Genomic DNA, 19,677 nt, shown 5'->3' on the forward strand with positions numbered 1-19,677 from the left:
AAGCTGAAGCAGGGAACTGCTAAGGCAGCTGCACCCGGTGCAACCATCACAAAACAAGAGACCCGAGAACTAGAAAGGCGAGGCTTCACAACCCATTTATCCCTCCGCCTTTCAATTAGCCCCACATGTGATTATCGGCCAGGTTGGCACAATTAACTAACTCACAGAGTGATCTGCATATACCTCTCACGTTTGTCAGGAACACCAAACCTTTGAAGCCCGGATGTTTTCATTCGTATTTGGGAGCTGAGTTGACCAGTTCTTCTCAGAGTTCTCTCTGGCCTGGGAGGCAGAGGAGGAAGGTAGCTCAGAAGGTTTCTTGGAGCTCTCCAGAACACTGTGTGGAGCTGTGTGGACACATCCAGGACGGTCCCCTGGGCCTCACTCTACAGTGGAGACGTGAGAACAGGGCAGGGCCAGAGCTTGTAGTAGCTCAGATAGAAAGTTTGCTTGGATGGGGCGAAGACTGGCTCCTGCAGTAAGCCGTGCGGGAGCCATCTCTGACCTCCTGTGGCGTCCCTGTTGCCAAGAGGCAGACATCAGACACACCTCTACGTCCCATCTTTGCCTGCTCTGACACCAGCCCTTCTTCCACAGCATTCTCCGTCTGTGCTGGTGTGGTGAATTCATTGCAGTGGCTACAGAGCTCACAGACAGTACTTAGAACTATGGGGGTTATTAGGAAAGTTAATAGGTTACCACAAGTCAGGATTAGGAGACAGTAAGGACCCTGTCATCGGTCTATAACACCTCTTCTCCACCAGCAACCCAGTCTCCCTCTGGTCCTTAGCCTCTCAGGCCACAAAGTCCCCTGGCTTCTGCCTTCCTGGGCCAGGAAGCCCCCCTGTGGCTCTTTGTCACAGTCCTGTCCCACACATCGGCTTGATGGTCTTCCTTCTAGCCCCTGCTGTGTTCACACTCGGTTGACCTCTTGCTGTTTTCGTAGGCTGGGTTTCTGTTTAACCTTGGAGAGTTGGGAACGAAGGTTGTGTGTTGGAAGTCGAGGTTCTAGATGTATAAACTCCAATGTCTTCCCTTTGGGTCAGCACAAGCTTGCTGCACGATGTTTGGTGTCAGGAGCAGTGGGGGACGGGGTGGTGATCGCAGTGGTGTCCTGTGAAAGTGGCAGCAGGAGCGGATGGGCGTGGACCTTGTGCTCCTGCCCACGTTGGGTGTGCTTTATAACCTGTAGGAGGCCCTGGGGTGCCTGTGCCTGCTGCTAGTCATTACTACACCCTAGCCCAGCAGTTCTCAACCCGGGGGTCGCGACCCCTGTGGTGGTTGAGCAACCCTTTCTTAGGAGTCGCCTGATTCATGACAGTAGCAAAATGACAACGATGAAGTAGCAACAAAAATAATTTTAGGGTTGGGGGGCTCACCACAACACGAGGAACTGCATGAAAGGGTGGCAGCATTAGGAAGGTTGAGAACCACTGCCCTAGCTGTAAGCGGAACCAGAAAAGAAAGTGGGAGACTGGTTAGCTGAGAGATTATCCAGAAGCAGGTGTAACCATCTGGGCTAGCATTTTAATAATCTCTGGAGACTATGAATTATTCTCTAATTTCTTCATTTGACAAGTGTTTTGTAAGTACCTGGGATATGCTGAGCACGGTTGCAGGGACTGGGCGGTGGCAAGGTCCCCACTGTCAAGGAGCTTTGCCTTTGGGTGGGATTTAAAGCTGCAAGATTTGATTGGAACACTGTCCAGGGTTGAGGAGAAGAAGGTCCATGCAAGGAAGGTGTGTTAAGAGGACGCTGGAGGAGTGGCCGATGAGGTAGAGGAAAGGCAGGGATGTGCAGGGTCCCAGAGGCCCAGGGAGAAGAGGCATTTCTGGGAGGACAAGATTGGCCAGGTAATGCTGCTGAAGGACGAGGAAGCGGCCTCTGTCAGACTGCTGTCCAAGCTCACGCCCGTGCACCTGGGCCATTTGACTGAGAAACTGGGAGCCGGAGACTCACAGGCAGCAGGGGCCGAAGCAGAACTGCCTTTCTCGTGTCTCCAGTAGACCAGCTGCCGCTAGAGGTACTTGAAAGTGAGCTGGCTAGTAGAGGTAAAGGTTCCTGCTCGTCCTCCAGCAGGACGGCTACTGTGGGCCACTCGGATTCTGGGGTTTCTCAAGGCTGTGGGCAGTGTGCAGTCTCACAAGAGGACTTTTGAGGGTCGAGTTTGAATGAGCTGCTCTGTTTCGTTTTGAAATGAGGAGGCTAGTTGTAGAACTTAGATTCACCTTCAAGGGATGTTTGAGACCACGGGTATTTTCTGGAACCTAGTACAAACTGCCATGCATTTTCCTTGCTCTGTTTAATAACTTCCCATATTTAAAAGACAGGGCCCAGTAACTAAGAATGCCCAAGTTACGTATGCACTCAGCTTTTACGTAAATTTAATGTCGTTTTTATAAATAGATTGTTGGTACAATTGACATAAGCTATCTGCTCCCCTCCTGTTGACCCTCCTTGTTGTCTCGTCTCTAGAGGTGACCAGTCCCGGAAGAGAGCGGGGGACGAGCTGGCTTACAGTGAGTACTGGTGCTCCTCCCACCCCCCCACCCCACCCCTGGGGGGCTGTGGCTGTGAGGATGCCATGGTGGGAGCTGCAGTGAGTGTGCCACCACCCACTGTGCCCTTGATGGCGTTCCCATTAAGCTGCAGCACCTCTGAAGCCCAGTGGGCCGCAGTTGTCCAGAGGCCATGGGAGCACAGAGCCTCAAGTGTCTGCTGCTGGTTGTCGGTGCTGATGAGAGGACCCTGTCTTGCTTGCAACCCAGCCCGGAGGAGAGGGGACAGGGGAGAGGGAGGGGAGCTGTCCCACCAGAGTCCTGGGTTATAGTCGTTCTCCCATGACCCGGCAGCCTTTTGGTTGTCAGCCAAGCACTTGGCTGCGGGAACCACCTGGGTGCCTCGTTTGTGTCTGCTATTCTACCAGAACAGGGTCATGGCGCAGTGTCCCTTCCCCGTGAGCCAGCCTCTCTTCCCAGCATTCACCATGCAGTCCAGTCACCCACATCGTTTCGAGGGGGAGTGCGTATGGAATGTACAGATCAATGCTCGTATCCAATGCTGTGTTCTTTGGAATTTTTCAGGCAATTCATCGGCATGCGCAAGTTCCAGGGGCTACAGATAGTGATGGCCACAGCTGTGCTTTTGTTTCTGCAAAGAGGGCGCGCCGGACTGCAGAGACACCCCAGCCCTCCCTGCACAGCCGGCATCCTGTAGAAACTCGGGGGTGGGGCCTCTGTCCCTGGGCTGTTCTTGGGAACAGATGTTGGACTTTTGACATTGGTTTGTAATGTTAAAATAATTTTAAACAAAACTAACAAACCGAAAATAAGCAAACAAAACCCCAGTCAATTGCTGCTAGACTTTGGGACGATTTGGGAACGGGACAATCTCATACTGAGCTCGTGCTTGCTGCCACGAGGAACAAGCGTCTTGAACAGTGACCACTGCAAAGTGCAAGCCAGCAGCTTCCTCCAAAACTAGAGCCGCAGGACCCTCCTCTTTAAAACTCGCACTCTGTTCCTTGGTGGGCGGGGCCCCTCCTGCTCCCTCACGTTGGTCTCACTTGTCAAGGTCCCCTTTGCTCTGAAAACAATACAGTGTTGTTTGTCCATCCCCAAACAACCCCTCCTCAGAGTTAGTCTCTGTTCCGCATTAGGACGTCTTGTTAGAGGGAAAGGCTCGCCCTTCCGCCCTCCCTTCTCTTTCCCCGGACTCTGTGCCTTGAGTTCTGTGCACGTTGCCACCGTGTGACCCTGTCAGACTCACAGCTGCTTCCTGAAGAAGGTGGCCAGTGGGACTTGGGAACAGGATGCTAATGAAATTGGCAACTAGGGGCATGTTGCAAGGGCTCAGATTCTCCCCCAGCTCCCCCTTTGTCACACACAAGATGTCGAGATCAACTCACTAGACATGTCTAGCCCCTCCCTCCCATCTCGCCAGCTGCTGTCAGGTCAGGGTGCTCGTTTGGGGGTGGCCGCTCTGCACCAGCACGGCCCTCTTGCTCAGTGTTGAGAGCAGCTCTCTGCCACGCACAGGAGGCAGGTACGGTTATGGAACCTAAACGGAAGGGATGGGGTGGGCACCTGATCCATTTAATCTTAAAAGAGTGAGCAAAGTAGTTAGAGAAAAGTCTGCAGTCAGCCTTCGAACATGTTGAGTTCTTGGTTGAGGTGGGGGAAAGTGGCACTGTTCTTCACAGTGCCCTCCCTCCCTGCTGGGGCAGAGCCGAGCTGTTCCCTGTGGTGGCCACTCCCTGGCCTGTCTCCTTCCTCATAAAGGAAACACCTAAACAACCATTTCTCAGCTTTGTTCAACTCTAAATGGAGCATAGGTGTCAACGCTATTCAGCAGAGTCAGAGTTGTGGGCCATGAAGGTAGACATGCCAGGGGTGCTGTTGCGAGGTGCCTCTGGGGCAGGGGGGTGGTGAGTTAGAAGGGTGGTGTGGGGAGCAGAGCTGGGTCCCCTCTCCCAGATGGTCAGAGAAGGACAGTCTGAAATACTGAGCAGGCCGTGGTGGTAGGTTCTGCAGAGGACTTGGAGTTGGACATGTCCCTGGGAGCACCTTAGAGAGGGGCGGGTGAACTTGGGGTGGTTGTGAGGCCCTAGGCGCACTCTCAGGCAGCCCTGTGCCCAGAGATGGGGTCCATCTGTCACCTCCTTGTCTCCTGGAGAATCTCGGGGCCGTTTCACCACGAAGTCCAGGTACTTCTTTTTCCCACGGGAATGTGTAGATTGATCAGTGACACCCGGAACAGAAGGCTCATGCTAATCCTCACGAAAGTCCAGCAGACCGTTGTCTCCGCGTGAACCCTAACGACGCTCCCAGATGCATTTTCTGAGAGAGGACTGATCTTTTTTTGACAACACAAGAACTTTCCCTACAAAAGCACTAATCACCATGTGAACTGGCATTAAAATCTGTGGATGTTCTTGCGTTTCTAACATAATTGCCCTGGTCTGATATCTTTACTGTCTTTTTATTGTGTACATATTAACAGAAAGTAGGCAACGCTTGCAAATTTTGTTTCCTGTAAGTTTTTGCCTTGATGAGGCGGGGTTTGGTGCTGTAGAGCTGTGATCGGAAGGCTCTATGGAAATGGTTGTCCCTGGTCCTCACAGGGGCCCTTCTGGGGTAGCCTGGCACGATGAAGAACTTGCCACTCTTAAGTCAAAATTGACCATGTGCATGTACTTGGAATGCTTCATGGAATTCTTCATTTGAAACCCAGAAAGAATGAAGTTGGCCCTCCATTCCTATTGACTGAGTACCACTTGCCAGAAGACACCGTCTTGTCATGTTTACGTGTGTTCTTGCCAGTGCAGTATCCAGGCAGAGCCGCGCCACCGCGGCCAAACCGTGACTTTGGTGGATCCCACGTCTTGTCCCTGCCGCTTGATTAACTGGCTAACTGGACAAGGATGCAGGGGCAGCCTGAAGCTAGATTCTTAACAGAGAGCCCGCTCGTCTCCTGGTCCTTTTCAGCCACAGGGCGGCCCGAAGTAATGACCTGTGAAACCAAATCGATGCTAGCTGTTTGGAGAGCAGGCCCGCTGCCTTCTCTGTCACAGCTGAACTCCCACCCGCCGGGAACCAGGGCTTTGTGTTCCTGGTGCAGGAAGCGCCCAGGAAGGATGGTGAGCCTTCCCGAATCGTTCTTGGGGTGAAGGACACGAAGCAAAAACCTGGATTACGTGAGGTGCGTTAAAAATAGTGCCTGAGAACGTTACCTTTTCTGTCCCTTTCCTAAGTCTGAGGCAGTGACCCTCCCTTCCTTTAAGGACTCGGGATGGAAAGGCATTGGGTGGCGGATGGGCGGGGCGCCTGCAGGAATCCGGTGCCCTCCCACCTTGAGGACTGCTCAGGTGTCTGCGGGCACCTGCCTGCCAGGGGCCGCGACCCCTTCCCTCCCACACAGCCTGCTTCCGGGCTGGTGGCAGATTTGCACGCATTGCTGATCGATTCCTCAGGAAGTCTTGGAGTTGCATCACCTCACTCCTGTGTGCTGACCTCCGTACCGAAGGAGTGGAGGAAGCCTTTGGGCTCGCAGGGCTTCAGAGTGGTCTGCCCGGGCACTCGCTGAGGTAATGAATGGTGGTCTCCCAAAGCAGACGGGCTGCTGCCATTGCCCAGTGCGCAGGAGCCCTGGGATCATAGTGTCTCAATGACGCGGGCTAACCCACCCGAGTCACCGTCCCGATACTGTCCAACTCTCAGGGCTGGCTGCGTTGTCTGTAATGTTCCAGGGCGGTTCGTTATTCCCGTGATTGTTAATGTGGCGGCTCAGCCTTGCCTTGGAGCTAAAATCCAGGTGTTTGTAATCAGCAGCTATTATTAAAATAGCTAAGCATTGTTTTATGGGTAGACGCTAATGTGAGCTATGGAGAAATGTACTAAAACGCAGAACAAACAAAAGCAATCCCGTGAGTTAATCAGTCACTGGATGTTTCGAGTTGGATTTTTCTTTTAAAAATTTTTGTAAAATTTTAATGGTGTCTTTGTGTGGAGTATTAACGTTTACTTAGTCCAAACCTGGGCTGCCTCAGGGGACTTTGAGCTCCTAGTGGGAATGGGACTCTCACTTGACGACCTGCGTGGGAGGTGGGCACTGTTTTCAATAGGGCCGCCTCGGTTCAAAGTCTGCGGCATCCAAAGCCAGGGAGGTCCTCCCATCACATGCACTGTGGTCCCATTGCTGGCCACCGGGGAGATAGGGCTCCTATTCCATTTCCACCGCTTCTCAACTAAGTCCCCGAGGTGCGGCCGAGGCCCTGGTTTAGAGTTTGGACCTCTGCCGGAGTCGGATGGCACGATGCTGGACAGCTACCTGCTGTGTGAGGAGTGCAGCTGCAGGACCGTGAGAGGGCAGCGTCCTCGTGGGCCCTGCCATGCCTGCTCCACATGGCCAGACATCATCTTCACCTCGGGGTGGGCTCTCGTTAAGGACCATGTTCATGGCTTACAATTCTGAGAAATTGATCATGTGGCTTTGGGGTTATAAATTCTGTGGATTGCAAAAAAATAAATATTTTCTATTGATTCTCATATGTCATTTCCATGTTGTGACGATTACTAACAGGTGCCCGTTGTTAACCACATGACAGCTCACGTGCTTTCATTATTCTGGTTTGACAGGAGAAAGTCATGAAATAGGAAGTGAAGGGGTGCTGTGGGGACAGCGCGTGGAGATCAGATGTAGGCAAGAGGCTTCTGCCATATCCTCCCCTCACTCCCACCCCCTCGAGCCAGAATTCAGAGGAAGCCTTGGAGTCTGGTCCCTGCTGGGGCTTGTGCTCCAAAGACTTGGAGCCAGAGGGTGTCTGCCACTCAAGCTCTTGTTCATCCAAGAACACTGGTGGGTGCAATTCATCCTGACTTTCAACGCCTGATGGACTTTGACGCACGTCGTCTGTGTCAGGGTGCCATCATGCTCAGACATTCTGATGAATGGGATAAACCAGGGACCTGGGACACACGAACTGTGTGACAATGCAGTGGGATTGTGAGCATACAGTAGTCATGTCTGGCAGTGCTGGTTTTCCATTTGTAAACGTGTGTACGTGTGTGTGTGAAATTATAGACGTGTACACGTCATTTTTTAAATGCACATTTGTCAATCTTTAATCAACTTTCTAACTTGTGGGTGTGTTTGACCTGCTATCATGCAAACTTACCATCTTGTTTGCTGTGAAATTAATTAATAGGTTTTATGAGATGGTATTAAATTTCTCATGCTGTCTTTTTGAAGAGTGTGTTCATAGGTTGTTCTCAGAAGGCCAATCCTTTCTCCTCCCTTTCTCTCTCTCGTGCGTGTGCACACAGCTGCTTCACTTGTGCTATATTATAATGATGGCTCACACACACACACACACACACACACACACACACACACAGCTGCGTCACCTGTGCTGTATTATAATGGTGGCTGCGGTTTGGCCACATACAGCAGGGTTTGGTGACTTTTGACCTTTTATTTTCGGCATCTGACGTTCTCCTTCAAATCTGCCTTCTTCCCCCAGTCAAGTTGGGTGGTTTGTATTCTATCCAGTACATGCGTCTTCTAGATAGAGCTTATTTGTGTGCTTATTTCTTGGGCTCACCCAGTTCCCAGTCCCAAACTCAAAAGCATCAACGAGTGAACATTGCAGGGCTCAGCTGAACTTCCTATGTGCCCTTGGGTAGGTTACGTTCAGAGCCTTAATTTCCCCTTTTTAATATGAGAGTAAGTTAGCGATTGCTACAGAATCGTGGAACCCTTTATCAAAACATCAAAATGTGAAGCTATCACTCAACATGTAGATCTGTATTTCTGGCCACCGTGTTCCCATGTCAACTTGTGTGTTCTTGGATCTCCGCCACTTCAGAACGGCAGTTTGAACCTCCCTGAAAGACCACTAGTGCTCCTCAGTTGCATCCGAGGAAGGAAAAGATGAGAAGGGGCAGGGGCAGGCCTGTAGAGGGGACGGCATAAGACAGCCCTGCTACCCTCCAGAAGGGAGCCGAGCGCATAGTGATGGGAAAAACCCTCAGCTCACCTCTGCTGGCCTTTTCTCGACTCACGGCTGTGGTTTTCTACTGAGTCCGCGTGATTGTCCTGTGTCCTTCAAGACAGTTGACCCAAGTTAGTCCTTTGGAATGTCTAAAAGCAGTTGCGCCAACTTTCTGAGCTGACCGACCTCTCTACCTTGAATGTAAGTGGCCCAGCAGATCCCTGGGAAGCGGCTGTTTTGATTGGACCTTTGTTTTGAGGCAGCCCAAGGAGATTAAGACAAGTGTCCTGAGAGAGCGTGTCCACAGCTGTGCGTTGCAGGCATGTTTAAGCATGCTTTGTTGGGCACGGACCCTTGCACGTATGGGCAGGGCCCCTCCTGGCAATACTTCACTTGCTCTCCTGTGAGGCTCCACCCCATAAGTCACTAGCAATAGCTTCTTACCTTCGGTGAAAGGCTTCAGTTACCAAGAGAGAACCCTTACCAACTTCCTAATTACCTTAGTGCCTAATAATATTCCTGAAATTATGTTTTTAAATGAGCACACGTATGAGGAGAAATACATTAATTCTACCCACACAAAGAACATCTTTAACCCCCCTCGGTAAAAGTGGAAGCAGAAGACAAGGGCATGGAAGGTTTAAGAAGTGCAGCTAATGAATTTGATGGATATGGGGGTACAGGTAAAAGAAACAAAACATGTTTTAAAGAACACATCTGGTATGCTTACAGAATTGATCTTGTGCCAGGTCATATTTCAAAAACACCAAATCATTGCTGATTCAGTGACCTTACAGGGCAGGGTAGATCCACCCCTGTGGACTTAACAGCTAGAAAGCCTTGTCTTTCTCCCGTGGAAGGGCTGGTTTTGAACTGCTGACTTCATGATGAATAGCCCAGTGGGTAACCACTCTACCACTAAGGCTCCTTTACCAAAGGTAGACCTTGTATCCTGGCCACCATGCAGTTACATTAGCAGTTCTGACAAGGAAAAAACCATACTTGGGTAAATTTTTAAATACTAGGTCAATTCAGTGAAATCATCATAGAAATTAGAAAATAACTCAAAAATCAAATTTTTAAAAAGTAGAGGTGGTCCCCTGGTACCAAATGCCCAGTTTTGGAAGGCCAAGTTACAAACTAGCTTGTGAAGGCTGGACATAGACAATGGTCCGTAATGCTAAACAGGTGCCACTTTGCAGCACACCTCAAGACGCTGTTACTGCTGCGTTATATATGTCGAAGATGTTTTGATGTGTCTGAAAGTACTGCCTTGATGTTTTGATGCATGGGAAAGTACACTGGGGACTATATACTAAGACATTAACAGATGTTGGATGCCAACTGTCCTGCGTTAAGTACAGATTCAATTTAAAGACAGACTTGGGAATAGAACTCATTTGTAAACTGGGGGCTGCCTGTACACAAAACTTAGAGGATGCAGCTAATTTATATATGAGGCCGTTTATAACTAAGCACTTTCATTAGAAAACCGTTAAATGAGAATTTTAACGAGCTGATCACGGGCAGCAGGAATACATGCAGTGGGATAAAGGGAGAAACGTCCAGTAAAGCCAAGAGTAGCATTTTCCAAGGCTTCCTGCAGAGGGGGAGGCTGCGTGAAAGGCTCTGGGAACTTGCTGGGGTAGTGGTGGGGTCTGGGCTGCTTGTGTCAGGACCAGGGAGCAGGTCCCCACATCCCACTTCTGCAGCTTGAACTTGGCCCTATGGACCATTCCCCCTGCCTCCCCTCATGAGTTGCCTGGCCATCTCCCACTCAGGCAGGCAGGCAGTTCTCCAAGGATACCTTGAGGGTGTATCGCTCAGGAAGAGGGAGTGCAGACTACAAGGGTTTCGTGGGACATTAGAGGTGCATCCCTTTTCCTTGGCCAGACTTTAATTGGGGTGCAAGCGCTGTGTCCACCGTGCAAAGGGCAGCCCACAGCCTGTCCAGCTAGGTCAGTATGGTTTCATCTCCTGCAAGAGCGGTTCCTAGACCCCCAGACTCCTCCCTTGTGCGTCTCTCGGGCTCCTCAGCAGAGCTGAAGGCATCCTCTCAAAAGGATGTTGGGTGTGGGTTTGTCTCAGGGACTAAGTGTGGCCATAGGCCACAGCCAGAGACCCACAACACAGGCTTGAAGGTGGACATTTCTGGGGTTTGCTCCTGGTGGCCTGGCTGTTGGCTGACAGATCTAGAGTACAAATTCCAGACCCCAGCAGCAAATGCACCTGCCCAAACCAACTGCCCTGAGGTGACGCTGACTCCTGGTGACTTCATAAGGGTCTTCAGTGGCTTCATCAGAAAATCACCAGGCCTGTCTTCTGAGCGGATTGAAGTCCCAGCCTCAGGCTAGCAGTGGTGTTCGCCAGCTTGTACCTCCAGTGTGTTCCCCGTGGCTCTCATTTCAGAGGTCCAGGGGGAGTAGTGGGTTATGTGTTGGACTGCTACCCCTGAGGGTCAGCAATTTGAACATATGACGGGGTACCCAAAAGAAACCGGAATGCATGGTATGCATTTTTCCCACTAGGTGAGCTCTGAGTTAGCGCACCTAGTGGCTTCACCTGGGAAGGTTCTCTCGGGTCAGTGAATTTTTTCATGAAAGTTTCATTTGAGCCTCATTTTTTGTGATGACCGATTTAAGAGAACAGCATGTGGCTGTGAAATTTTGTTAACTGCATGGGAAAAATGCCACACAGAAACTTGTGATGTTGAACACAGCTTATAAGAACAGCACTATGGGGAAAACTCCAGTGTGCGAGTAGTTTTCTGGTTTCAAAAAAGGTGAAATGTCAATTGATGGCAAACCTCGTTCTGGATGCCTGTCCACTTCCCAAATGGATGAAAATGTTGAAAAAAATCCATGCATTTGTGCTCGAAGACTGATTATGGACCATTGAAGAGATGGGGAAGTTATCTGGACTATCTTGGAGCTTGGTTCAGTGAATTTTAATGGAAGATTTGGTAATGAGAAGGGTCGCTGGGAAATTTGTGCCTCTAGTTCTGACCAGGAAAAAGAGCGTCAAGTGGAAACATGCTGTGCTTTGAAAGAACTGCTCCAAAGCCACCCAGACTTTTTCCCAAGGTCATTACTGGTGACAAAACATGGTGCTATTCTTATGACCCTGAGAGCAAACATCCATCAAACCAATGGAAGATGCCATCAGCTCCTCACCCCAAAAAAAGCCGGTCAGGTGAAATCAAAGATCAAGAGGATGCTTATTTGGTTTGGTTTGGTTTTTAATGTGAGGGGGATAGTGTATCTGGAGTTCATTCCACCAGGTCAGGCTGTTAATCAAGCTTTCTATTTAGAGGTTCTGAAAAGATTGCATAACAGTATGCACAAAAAAGGACTGATTTGTGGCAGGTAAGGACTGGGTTTGCCACCACGACAATGCACCTGCTCACGCAGCAATCTCAGTGTGCCAGTTTTTGGCAAAAAAGCATGCCTTTTGCCCCATGCACCTTACTCACCTGACCTTGCTCCATGTGAGTTCTTTTTTTCCCATGAATGAAGAGATTCATGAAAGGACAGCGATTTGACAATGTAGAAGAAGTGAAGAAAAAATGAGGGTGGGGCTGTCAGCCATCCAAACAGATGAGTTTGAAAACTGTTTCCAAGAATGGAATTGCAGATTTGACAAGTTATTAAGTGCAATGGAGAGTACTTTGAAGGTGATAGGTTGTTTTGTAAAAAATTTAAATACATAGCTTTTTGGGGGGTACCCTCTCAAATATAAAGCAACCAGCTGCTCTTTGAGAAAAAGATGAGACTTTCTATTCCCATGAATTTCCGTTTCAGAAACCCACGGGACAGTTCTACCCTATCCTATAGGGTGGCTAGTGAGTTGGTACCAGCTCATTGGCAACGAGTTTTGGTTTGGGGTTAACAAGTCTGAGTCTCTTCCTGAGGAATTAATTCCCCCATGTGATTGAGCTGTTTCCTAACCTCCTAGACCAAGGCTTCCTTGCCCTGGCGGGGCTAGCCACTCCTGCAGCACCTGCCAATTGGTGTGAAGTCAGAGCTCCAGGAAAGTGAGGGATTTGAGACAGGTTTTCAACGAAGCATTCTTTCCCCCATGGCTCTGATGTCAATGTACCTGTGAGCACCTCTCAGGACACGCAGAGCCCTTCACGCATCCTGGGAACGTCCTTTTCTGTTATCGGGGCCCCGCAGTCAGGCACGCCTCATAATCTCTGTTAAGCAGAACTTGGGCTTTAGAGTTAGAAAGAGCCGGACTCGACCTCAGCATGGAGCCTCAGTTTCCTCTGTGAAGAGGGGCTGGTTGTACCCAACTCATGGGGTGGTTGTGAGGATTCAAGGGGAAACCTCGGAGCAGGTGCTTAGGGCAGTACTGGGCTCTGAGCAGGCAGTTGGAATGCTCGGCAATTTTCCAGGCAATGGAGACTCAGAGCTCGGCTCGCTCCCACACAGCAGGCCAGTCCAAACCAAGCAAGAGGGGAGTCTCCAAGGTTCAGCAGAGACCCATCCAGCCAACTAATGAAATGTTTAGAAGAAGCACATCTGGATCTTGGAGACCCTCTGCTGGATAACATGGCTCCTTTTAGGGCCCTTGGTACCCCGTTGTTCGTTGTTCTCTCTTTCTGACCGACCACCAAGACAAGCTCAGTGTAGGAGCTTCTATTTTGTGAAGATAAAATCCTCTTCGAAAGGCAAGCGTTGGCTTCCCCTATATGAAGGCTGTTGAGTTTGTATGAAATACATGTGATGGCTGTTGTGAAAAGGAAGAAAGGGGGTAATAAGAGAAGCAGGGCTGGGTCCCAGTCCTCTACAGCCTTCGGCTTTGATTTTACACTCATTGAAGGTTCAGGCTTTGGCAAAGTCTCTGCAGAGAGCTGGCATGGAGAGCAGAGACCACTTCCCTTTGACAGCAAAGGCCAGAGGATGACACACTTTAATCAACCACCTCTGCGAGATGCAGTGTCTGAAAGCAGCAGTTGGCAGCATTTGGGCGACACCCTACTTACCTTCCGTGCAAGAGAATGACGAGGCGATTCAGGCCTGCACTAGTTGGGGGAAGAAAGGACTGGAGTTGAAAGAGGCGGCCAGCGGAGCAACGAAACGTATTCCGGCAACCCTGCCGTCTGGTCCAACACCAGCCTCACAGTCATCGCCCGGTTTCAGTGCATTGAGGCAGCGACTATCGATCCATCCGCTGCAGCTCTTCCTCTGCTTATCTTCCACTTCACGAGGCATGAGGGCCTTCTCCAGGGCCCGGTCTCTGCCAGTCACGTGTCCAAAGTCTGTGAGATGAGGTCATGCTATCGATCGTTACTTCTAAGGAGCATTTTGCTCTTCCAAAACACATTGGCTTGTTCTTCCTGCAATCCACGGTGTTCTCAGTGGTCTTGGCGAACTCCTAAACTCGAAGATGTCAAGTCTTCTGCAAGCTTCCTTATTCGCCGGCCAGTTTCCACAGACACGAGGTGACTGAAAATAGCAAAGGGACACTTGGCGGTTTAACACCTTAAAGAGGTCTTTTGCAGCAGATTTGTCCAATGCAAGTAACAACCTAGGTTGGTCATCAAGCAAAAGATGGTTCCTGCCGCCAGTTTACTGGCCTAGATGTAGCCGAAAAGTGCTGTTTTGGCTCGTCAGCGGAATCTTGGGACAGGGTAGTTGACATCCTTGGCACCTGGTTTTCTGAAGCGGGAGGGCTTCTCTAGGCACTAAGGGAGCACCTCTCATGGCTTCCGTACCCTTCCCGGGTAACATAGCTGCAGACCTGGGCTTTCTCTATTGATGCTCATGCCAAAGCAAGCGAGCCCCTGGTGGTGCTGTGACACGGAGGGCTGCTCCAGTGAGGCACCGGCTCCTCCGCTACCCCCAGGAGGGACACCCAAGGAGAAAACGTGGGCATGTAGGGATCTGCTCCTGGGGGCTGCCGTCTTACCAGGGGCCCAAGAGGCCTAGAAAAAAAAAATGAAAGAAAGCAAATTAGAGCCAGGTGCCCAAAGCGAGATTGATTGTAAAAGCGTGCTTGGGAGATGACAGGCTGCCTCCTCAGACCAGAGCCAGGGCCCAGGTGTACCCCTCTGGGGCCCTGGAGACTCAGAGGGACCTCGGTGGCAAGTAGCAGCAGGGCTAGGACATTGACCAGGCTCTCAGACGTGCCTCCTGAATGGATCTAAGCTTCAGGATCCAAAGGACCTTGGGGGTAGGCCAGTTCTGGGCCCCGAGCTGTGTGCCCAAGCCTCAGTCTGTTCTTGTAAAACCTGAGGACTCAGCCTTCTTTTCCCCACGGCCAGAGGTTTCTTCTGCAGCTCTCAGAACGGGCCGAGATGTCCCAGGCCCCTGCTGCTCTTTCCCAGGCCAGCCTCCCAACCAGTTCCCACAGTAACCTGTGTCCCCACCAGCAGCCCGAGGCCTCCCCATCAACCCCTGCTCAATCAGCTCAGAAGGCAGGTGAGTCTGACCCAGAGCCTGGTCCTTCATGCTCAACCCCTGGTGGGGGCTGAGGTAAGGGTTACAAGGTGCAGTCCTAACCCAGGGCCTGGCACAGGCTGGGCCCCTGGGGCAGCAGGGCAGCAGGTGAGTGCTGTTGGCTCATCTCTGCGGTGCTAGTTGGAGACTCAGGCTTTGGAGGCTGGTAGCTCACACCCCCATTCCTTAGGGTGGTGAACCTGGTCCTCACTTCTCCATCAGTCCCCCAGGGCTTGCACTAACGATGGGCTAGCCATACCACCCAACCCTGACTCACAGCGACTCTGCAGGAGCCGCTCCCCAGGATTTCTGCAGCTGTAGCTCTTCACCGAAACAGATGGCCTCATTTTGCTCCCATAGAGCAGCTGGTGGATTTGAACTGCTGACCTTTTAGTTAGTAGCCCAACGTATAAGCCACTGTGCCACCAGAGTCGGGGCAAGTGTTGTTGTTGCTGTTGTTAGATGCTGTTGGGTTGCTTCTGACTCCCATCCGTCGTGTGTGGGACAGAACCAAGCGCTGCCCCTGCCTGCGCCTTCCTCACAGTCACTGCCATGCTACAGCCCCTTGTCGCAGCCACTGTTTCCATCTCCGTCCTCTGCGGATCTTCCTCTCTCCCACGAACCCTCTGCCTCACCAAGCATGATGTCCCTCAGGAACTGGCCCTTCCTGACCACACATCCAAAGCTATGTCTCACCTTCCTTCTAAGGAGCGCCGCCAGGTTGTACTACTTCCGAGACAGATCCGTTCGTTCTCTGCTCGGTCTGTAGTCATGGTCTTCACCAGCGCCATAGGCAGCGTGGGAGTAGCTGTGATAGGTTGTCGGTGGCCATGGAGGTGATTCTAACCCATGGTGAGACTCCCTGGGTGTCAGAGCCGGACTCTGCCCCCAGGGTTTTCGGTGGCTGAAGTTTTGCAAGTGGATGGCCAGAACTTTCTTCTGCGTCTTCTCTGGGTGGGCTCAAGGTGCCAGCATCCAGGCAGCAGTGGGGACCCCTTCCTGTTTGTACCTCCCAAGGAGTGAGTGCAAGTTGACAGTTTTTTTTTTCTTTTCTTTCTTTAAAAGAAGCCAGTTACCACACAGTAAGCACTGAAAAATGGTAGTAATCATTGTCATCCTGTCTAGCCAAAGCCCATTATTCAAGTTGCCTTTTACCTTTCCCATCTGGGGACGAAAATTAGATTCCTGTGTTCTGTTCACTCGATGAACAGCTACGGAACAGCCTCCGGGTATTTGACGAGACCATCTCCATGGTAATCTGGCACAGACTCACTAGATCTCCACCAAACTCCCGCCGAGCCTCTGGATAAATGTAGTAGCTTCCAATGGGTTCTTCCAGTGCCCAGCAGTGGGGGCAAGAAACGCTGTTCACATACGGGGCACTGTAGCCCCGGGACTCCCTCCACCATAAGGAGGCCTGCTGATGTTGCAGCCCTGGTGGTGTAGAGCTTAAGCCTTGGGCTGCTCACCGCAAGGCCAGTAGTTCGACACCACCAGCCCCTCGGAAGAAAGATGAGGCTGTCTGCTTCCGTAAAGAGTGGCAGTCTCAGACACCCACAGGGGCAGTTCTGCCCTGCCCGATAGGGTCGCCAGAACCCGCTATCGACTCCATGCCAATGAGTTTGGCTTTGGGGTCCAGCCTGGGACCCCAAAGCACTATTCCTTGAATCCCAGGCCACACTGCAGCGTTTGGGGGTGGCACAAGGATAATGGCTCTCTGAGTCACACCAGCATTTCAGGATACTTTACCGGAACCAGAGGAGCCTTGGCCTTGGGGTTCTGCATTGGGCTGCTAACTGCAAAGCCAGCCGTTTGAAACCATTATTGGTTGTGAGGGAGAAAGGGCAGGATTTCTACTCCTGTCAAGAGTTCCAGTCTTGGAAACCCACTGAGGCAGTTCTACTTTGTCCTATCTTTCCCGTCTGGGTGTCTACGAGTTGGCATTGACATGATGGCAGTGAGTTTGGTTTTGATTTGGTTATAGGAACCAAGAATTTACTCCTAAATGCCCTTGCAGCCTGCTGCTTCTACTATGAACCCTGCAAGGGAGCCCTGCACCCCCACCCCCCTCCTGCTTTTCCAAGAGAAAAAGCTGGGACAAGAGAGTGGAGAACAGCGAGCAATTACCTGGTAGGGGCTGCAGGTACCTGGTGGAAGCTGCAGACTGAATCTAGATAAATGGGCTCTGTTGCCAGCTGGAACCTGCTAGAAAGGTTGGGGTGCCCGGGTCTGGGAGTGAAGTTGGACCTGGAGGCTCCTATCTGAGCAGAGAGGGAACCAGGAGGGCAGAGCCTGGGAAACAGGAAGGCCCTGGGGCCAGGGCATCTCCTCGCCCTCCTATGAGGAAGTGAGGCTCAGCCAGCCACCCCAGAGCCCTTGGAGTTAAGCTTCTAAGTGCCCACTGGCTGCCATCCTGCCTGGCCGGTGGTGGGTGCGTCCTTTTACTTCTCCGGTCCACGATGGATGGCTTGAGCTTTCTTGCCGGCAGGACAAACACCCTTCCCCCAGCAAGGTCTTAAGTGCCAGGGAAGCAAAAAGCTAGAGAAAGATTCACTGCTCCCCATCAGCCTGTTTGCACTTCCTTGAGGCATCTTTGCAGACAGCTTGGGCTAGCCACCTGGCCTTTTCTAGGTGGGTGATAGAAACCTGCGTGTCAGAGCTGGCAGGTCCCTCAGAATCACGGAGATTAGACGGCAGCAAGCCCAACCAAGGGGTCTCTTCTGCAGCCGGCTCTGAGAAGGGGCGCCTGAGGCAGGCATTGTGCCAGCCTATTTGCTGAGCGGCAGGGTGCTCTGGAAGGAAGCAGGGCAGGACCAGGGATGGAGCCAAGCAAAGATGTGGTATGTCTCAAGTGCAGCTTCAGCCGGGTCACTCCTGATCCTGGGAGCTCCACGGTCGCTGGTGCCACCGAACTGTGCTACCTTGAGAGGCAGGTGTTGGCCGCCTTTGCATCTTCTTTCAGGTAGTCCTTGGCCTCCCTAGGGGGCAGGCATAGCTTGGCAGGCTTTGGTTAGGGAGGTTGTCCCCTAAAGAAGGGTTGGAGATGAGGACATCAGCTTGTTCCACCAGAGGATCTCAATAGAGCACCAACTCCAACTTCATTCTCATCCATGGACTGTGGACTAGGATGTCAGATGACCCCCAGGTAAGCACTAGCTGACGTGCTTACCCACTGATCTGCAGTGTACCATTTCTCCCTTTCCACCACATCCTCGATTCAGCTTCCAGGTGTGCTTCTAGGGCCCGCTTCCCCGCCAGCCCTGCAGCACTGCCCTGCAGAAGCAATGCTGCTTTCCAAAACTACCGCCCCTGACCGGGAGGGAGCGCCCAGCAAGCGTGGTGTGGCGAAAACCAGCAAGCCTGCTCCCTACGGATAAGTACATAAGCACAAGTAAGTCTGTGCTGCCTTGGCTTATTGGGTAGAGAATCTGCCAGGGACACACACGCACATCTTCCTGCTGGGCTGCCTGCCCAGGAGGCCAGGTATTCCCACCACTGGGGGGCACCCCGCCTGGCTGCCCACCACCTGCTGCTCTTCCGGAGCCCAAGGGCAAATGGTTTGCTCTCAACTACTAACCACGTAAGAAAGGGCTGGCAACCTGCTTCTGAAAAGATGACGGCCGATGGCAGCCCTCTAATACTCGGGCATCACAAGGCCAAGCCCACAGGATGGCAACTGGGTTGTTTGAAGGTCTTCAGAATCTTGGCTTTGAGTTTTCGTGGGGTTAGGAGTTTGGAGGAGCCAGGACACATAGCACTCACACTCTCTCCCACCTGCACACAGCCACTTCCCCGGCCCCTCTGCTGTCAGGGAGGTCTTCCTACTGGACCAGTTCTTGCACAAATCAGTAAGGAAGTGGTTGGTGAGGCCGGGTGCCCTTTGCTGCCTGGCTCGTGGTCCTGGTGGCCCGCTGGGGTTGGATGCCAATGGTCGACAGCCAAGCACTATTTGTAAGAATGTTGCTCCCTTGGGCAAAGCAGCCTGGGAAGTGGTGTGGACAGCGATGGTATGCCATGCTATTGCTTTGACAGGCTGAATCTTCTGCTTGATGACTTTGTTGTGCCTGACTGTCAGGCTGACAGGAATCACCGGGCCCCAGTGAGAGCATCTACTACAGCCGGGCGCCTCCAGGTCCAGGAGGGAACTGAAGGGGTGGGGAGAAGGGGGGAGGATGAGGAAATGGAAGGCCCAGACGCACGCAGGAAGGCTGAGGACCCAGGCTAGCTCTGGCTGTACTATCACATCACTGGGTGCTTTAAGAGAAACTCTGGTGGTCCGGGACGTTAAATATTGGGCTGCTAGCCAAACGGTCAGCGGTTTAAACCCACCAGTTGGCAGCATAGTGGGTGATACATTGGGCCGCTGACCACAAAGTCAGCAGTTCAATACCACCAGTCACTCTGAGAGAGAAAGATGAGGCTTTTCTACTCCCATACAGATTGACAACCTCAGACACCCATAGGGCAGTTCTCTGTTCCATAGGGTCTCTGTGAATTCGGAATTGACTCAATGGCAGTGAGTTGAGTATTTTGAGTGGCTTCGTGGGAGAGAGTGGAGACATTGGCTTCCTTAAAGACCACATTCCTAGAACCCTTGGGAGCAGCCCACTCCATCCTATCGCGCTGCCATGAGACGGAACCCACTCCACGGCCCTGGGTTTTGCTTTTTTGTTTCTTTGTCTTCGTGTGTGTGTGTGTGTGTGTGTGTGTGTGTGTGAGAGAGAGAGAGAGAGAGAGAGAGA

The 19,677-nt window shown here is 51.7% G+C and overlaps 1 protein-coding gene across 1 annotated transcript in view; it reads left to right on the top strand.

The window, feature by feature from the left end:
- CACUL1 (CDK2 associated cullin domain 1) overlaps positions 1–7,749 on the top strand; it is a 71,834-nt gene extending 64,085 nt beyond the window's left edge. The window contains exons 8-9 of the mRNA XM_004700905.4: positions 2,477–2,520; positions 3,085–7,749. Of these exons, the coding sequence (XP_004700962.1) occupies positions 2,477–2,520; positions 3,085–3,125 (85 nt within the window). The 3' untranslated portion in view covers positions 3,126–7,749. The remainder of the gene's footprint in view (positions 1–2,476; positions 2,521–3,084) is intronic.
- The last annotated feature ends 11,928 nt before the right edge of the window (positions 7,750–19,677 follow it).

Source organism: Echinops telfairi, unplaced genomic scaffold (assembly GCF_000313985.2).
Source record: "Echinops telfairi isolate 266 unplaced genomic scaffold, ASM31398v2 ScPeMD7_70;HRSCAF=299, whole genome shotgun sequence".
Classification (NCBI taxonomy): domain Eukaryota; kingdom Metazoa; phylum Chordata; class Mammalia; order Afrosoricida; family Tenrecidae; genus Echinops; species Echinops telfairi.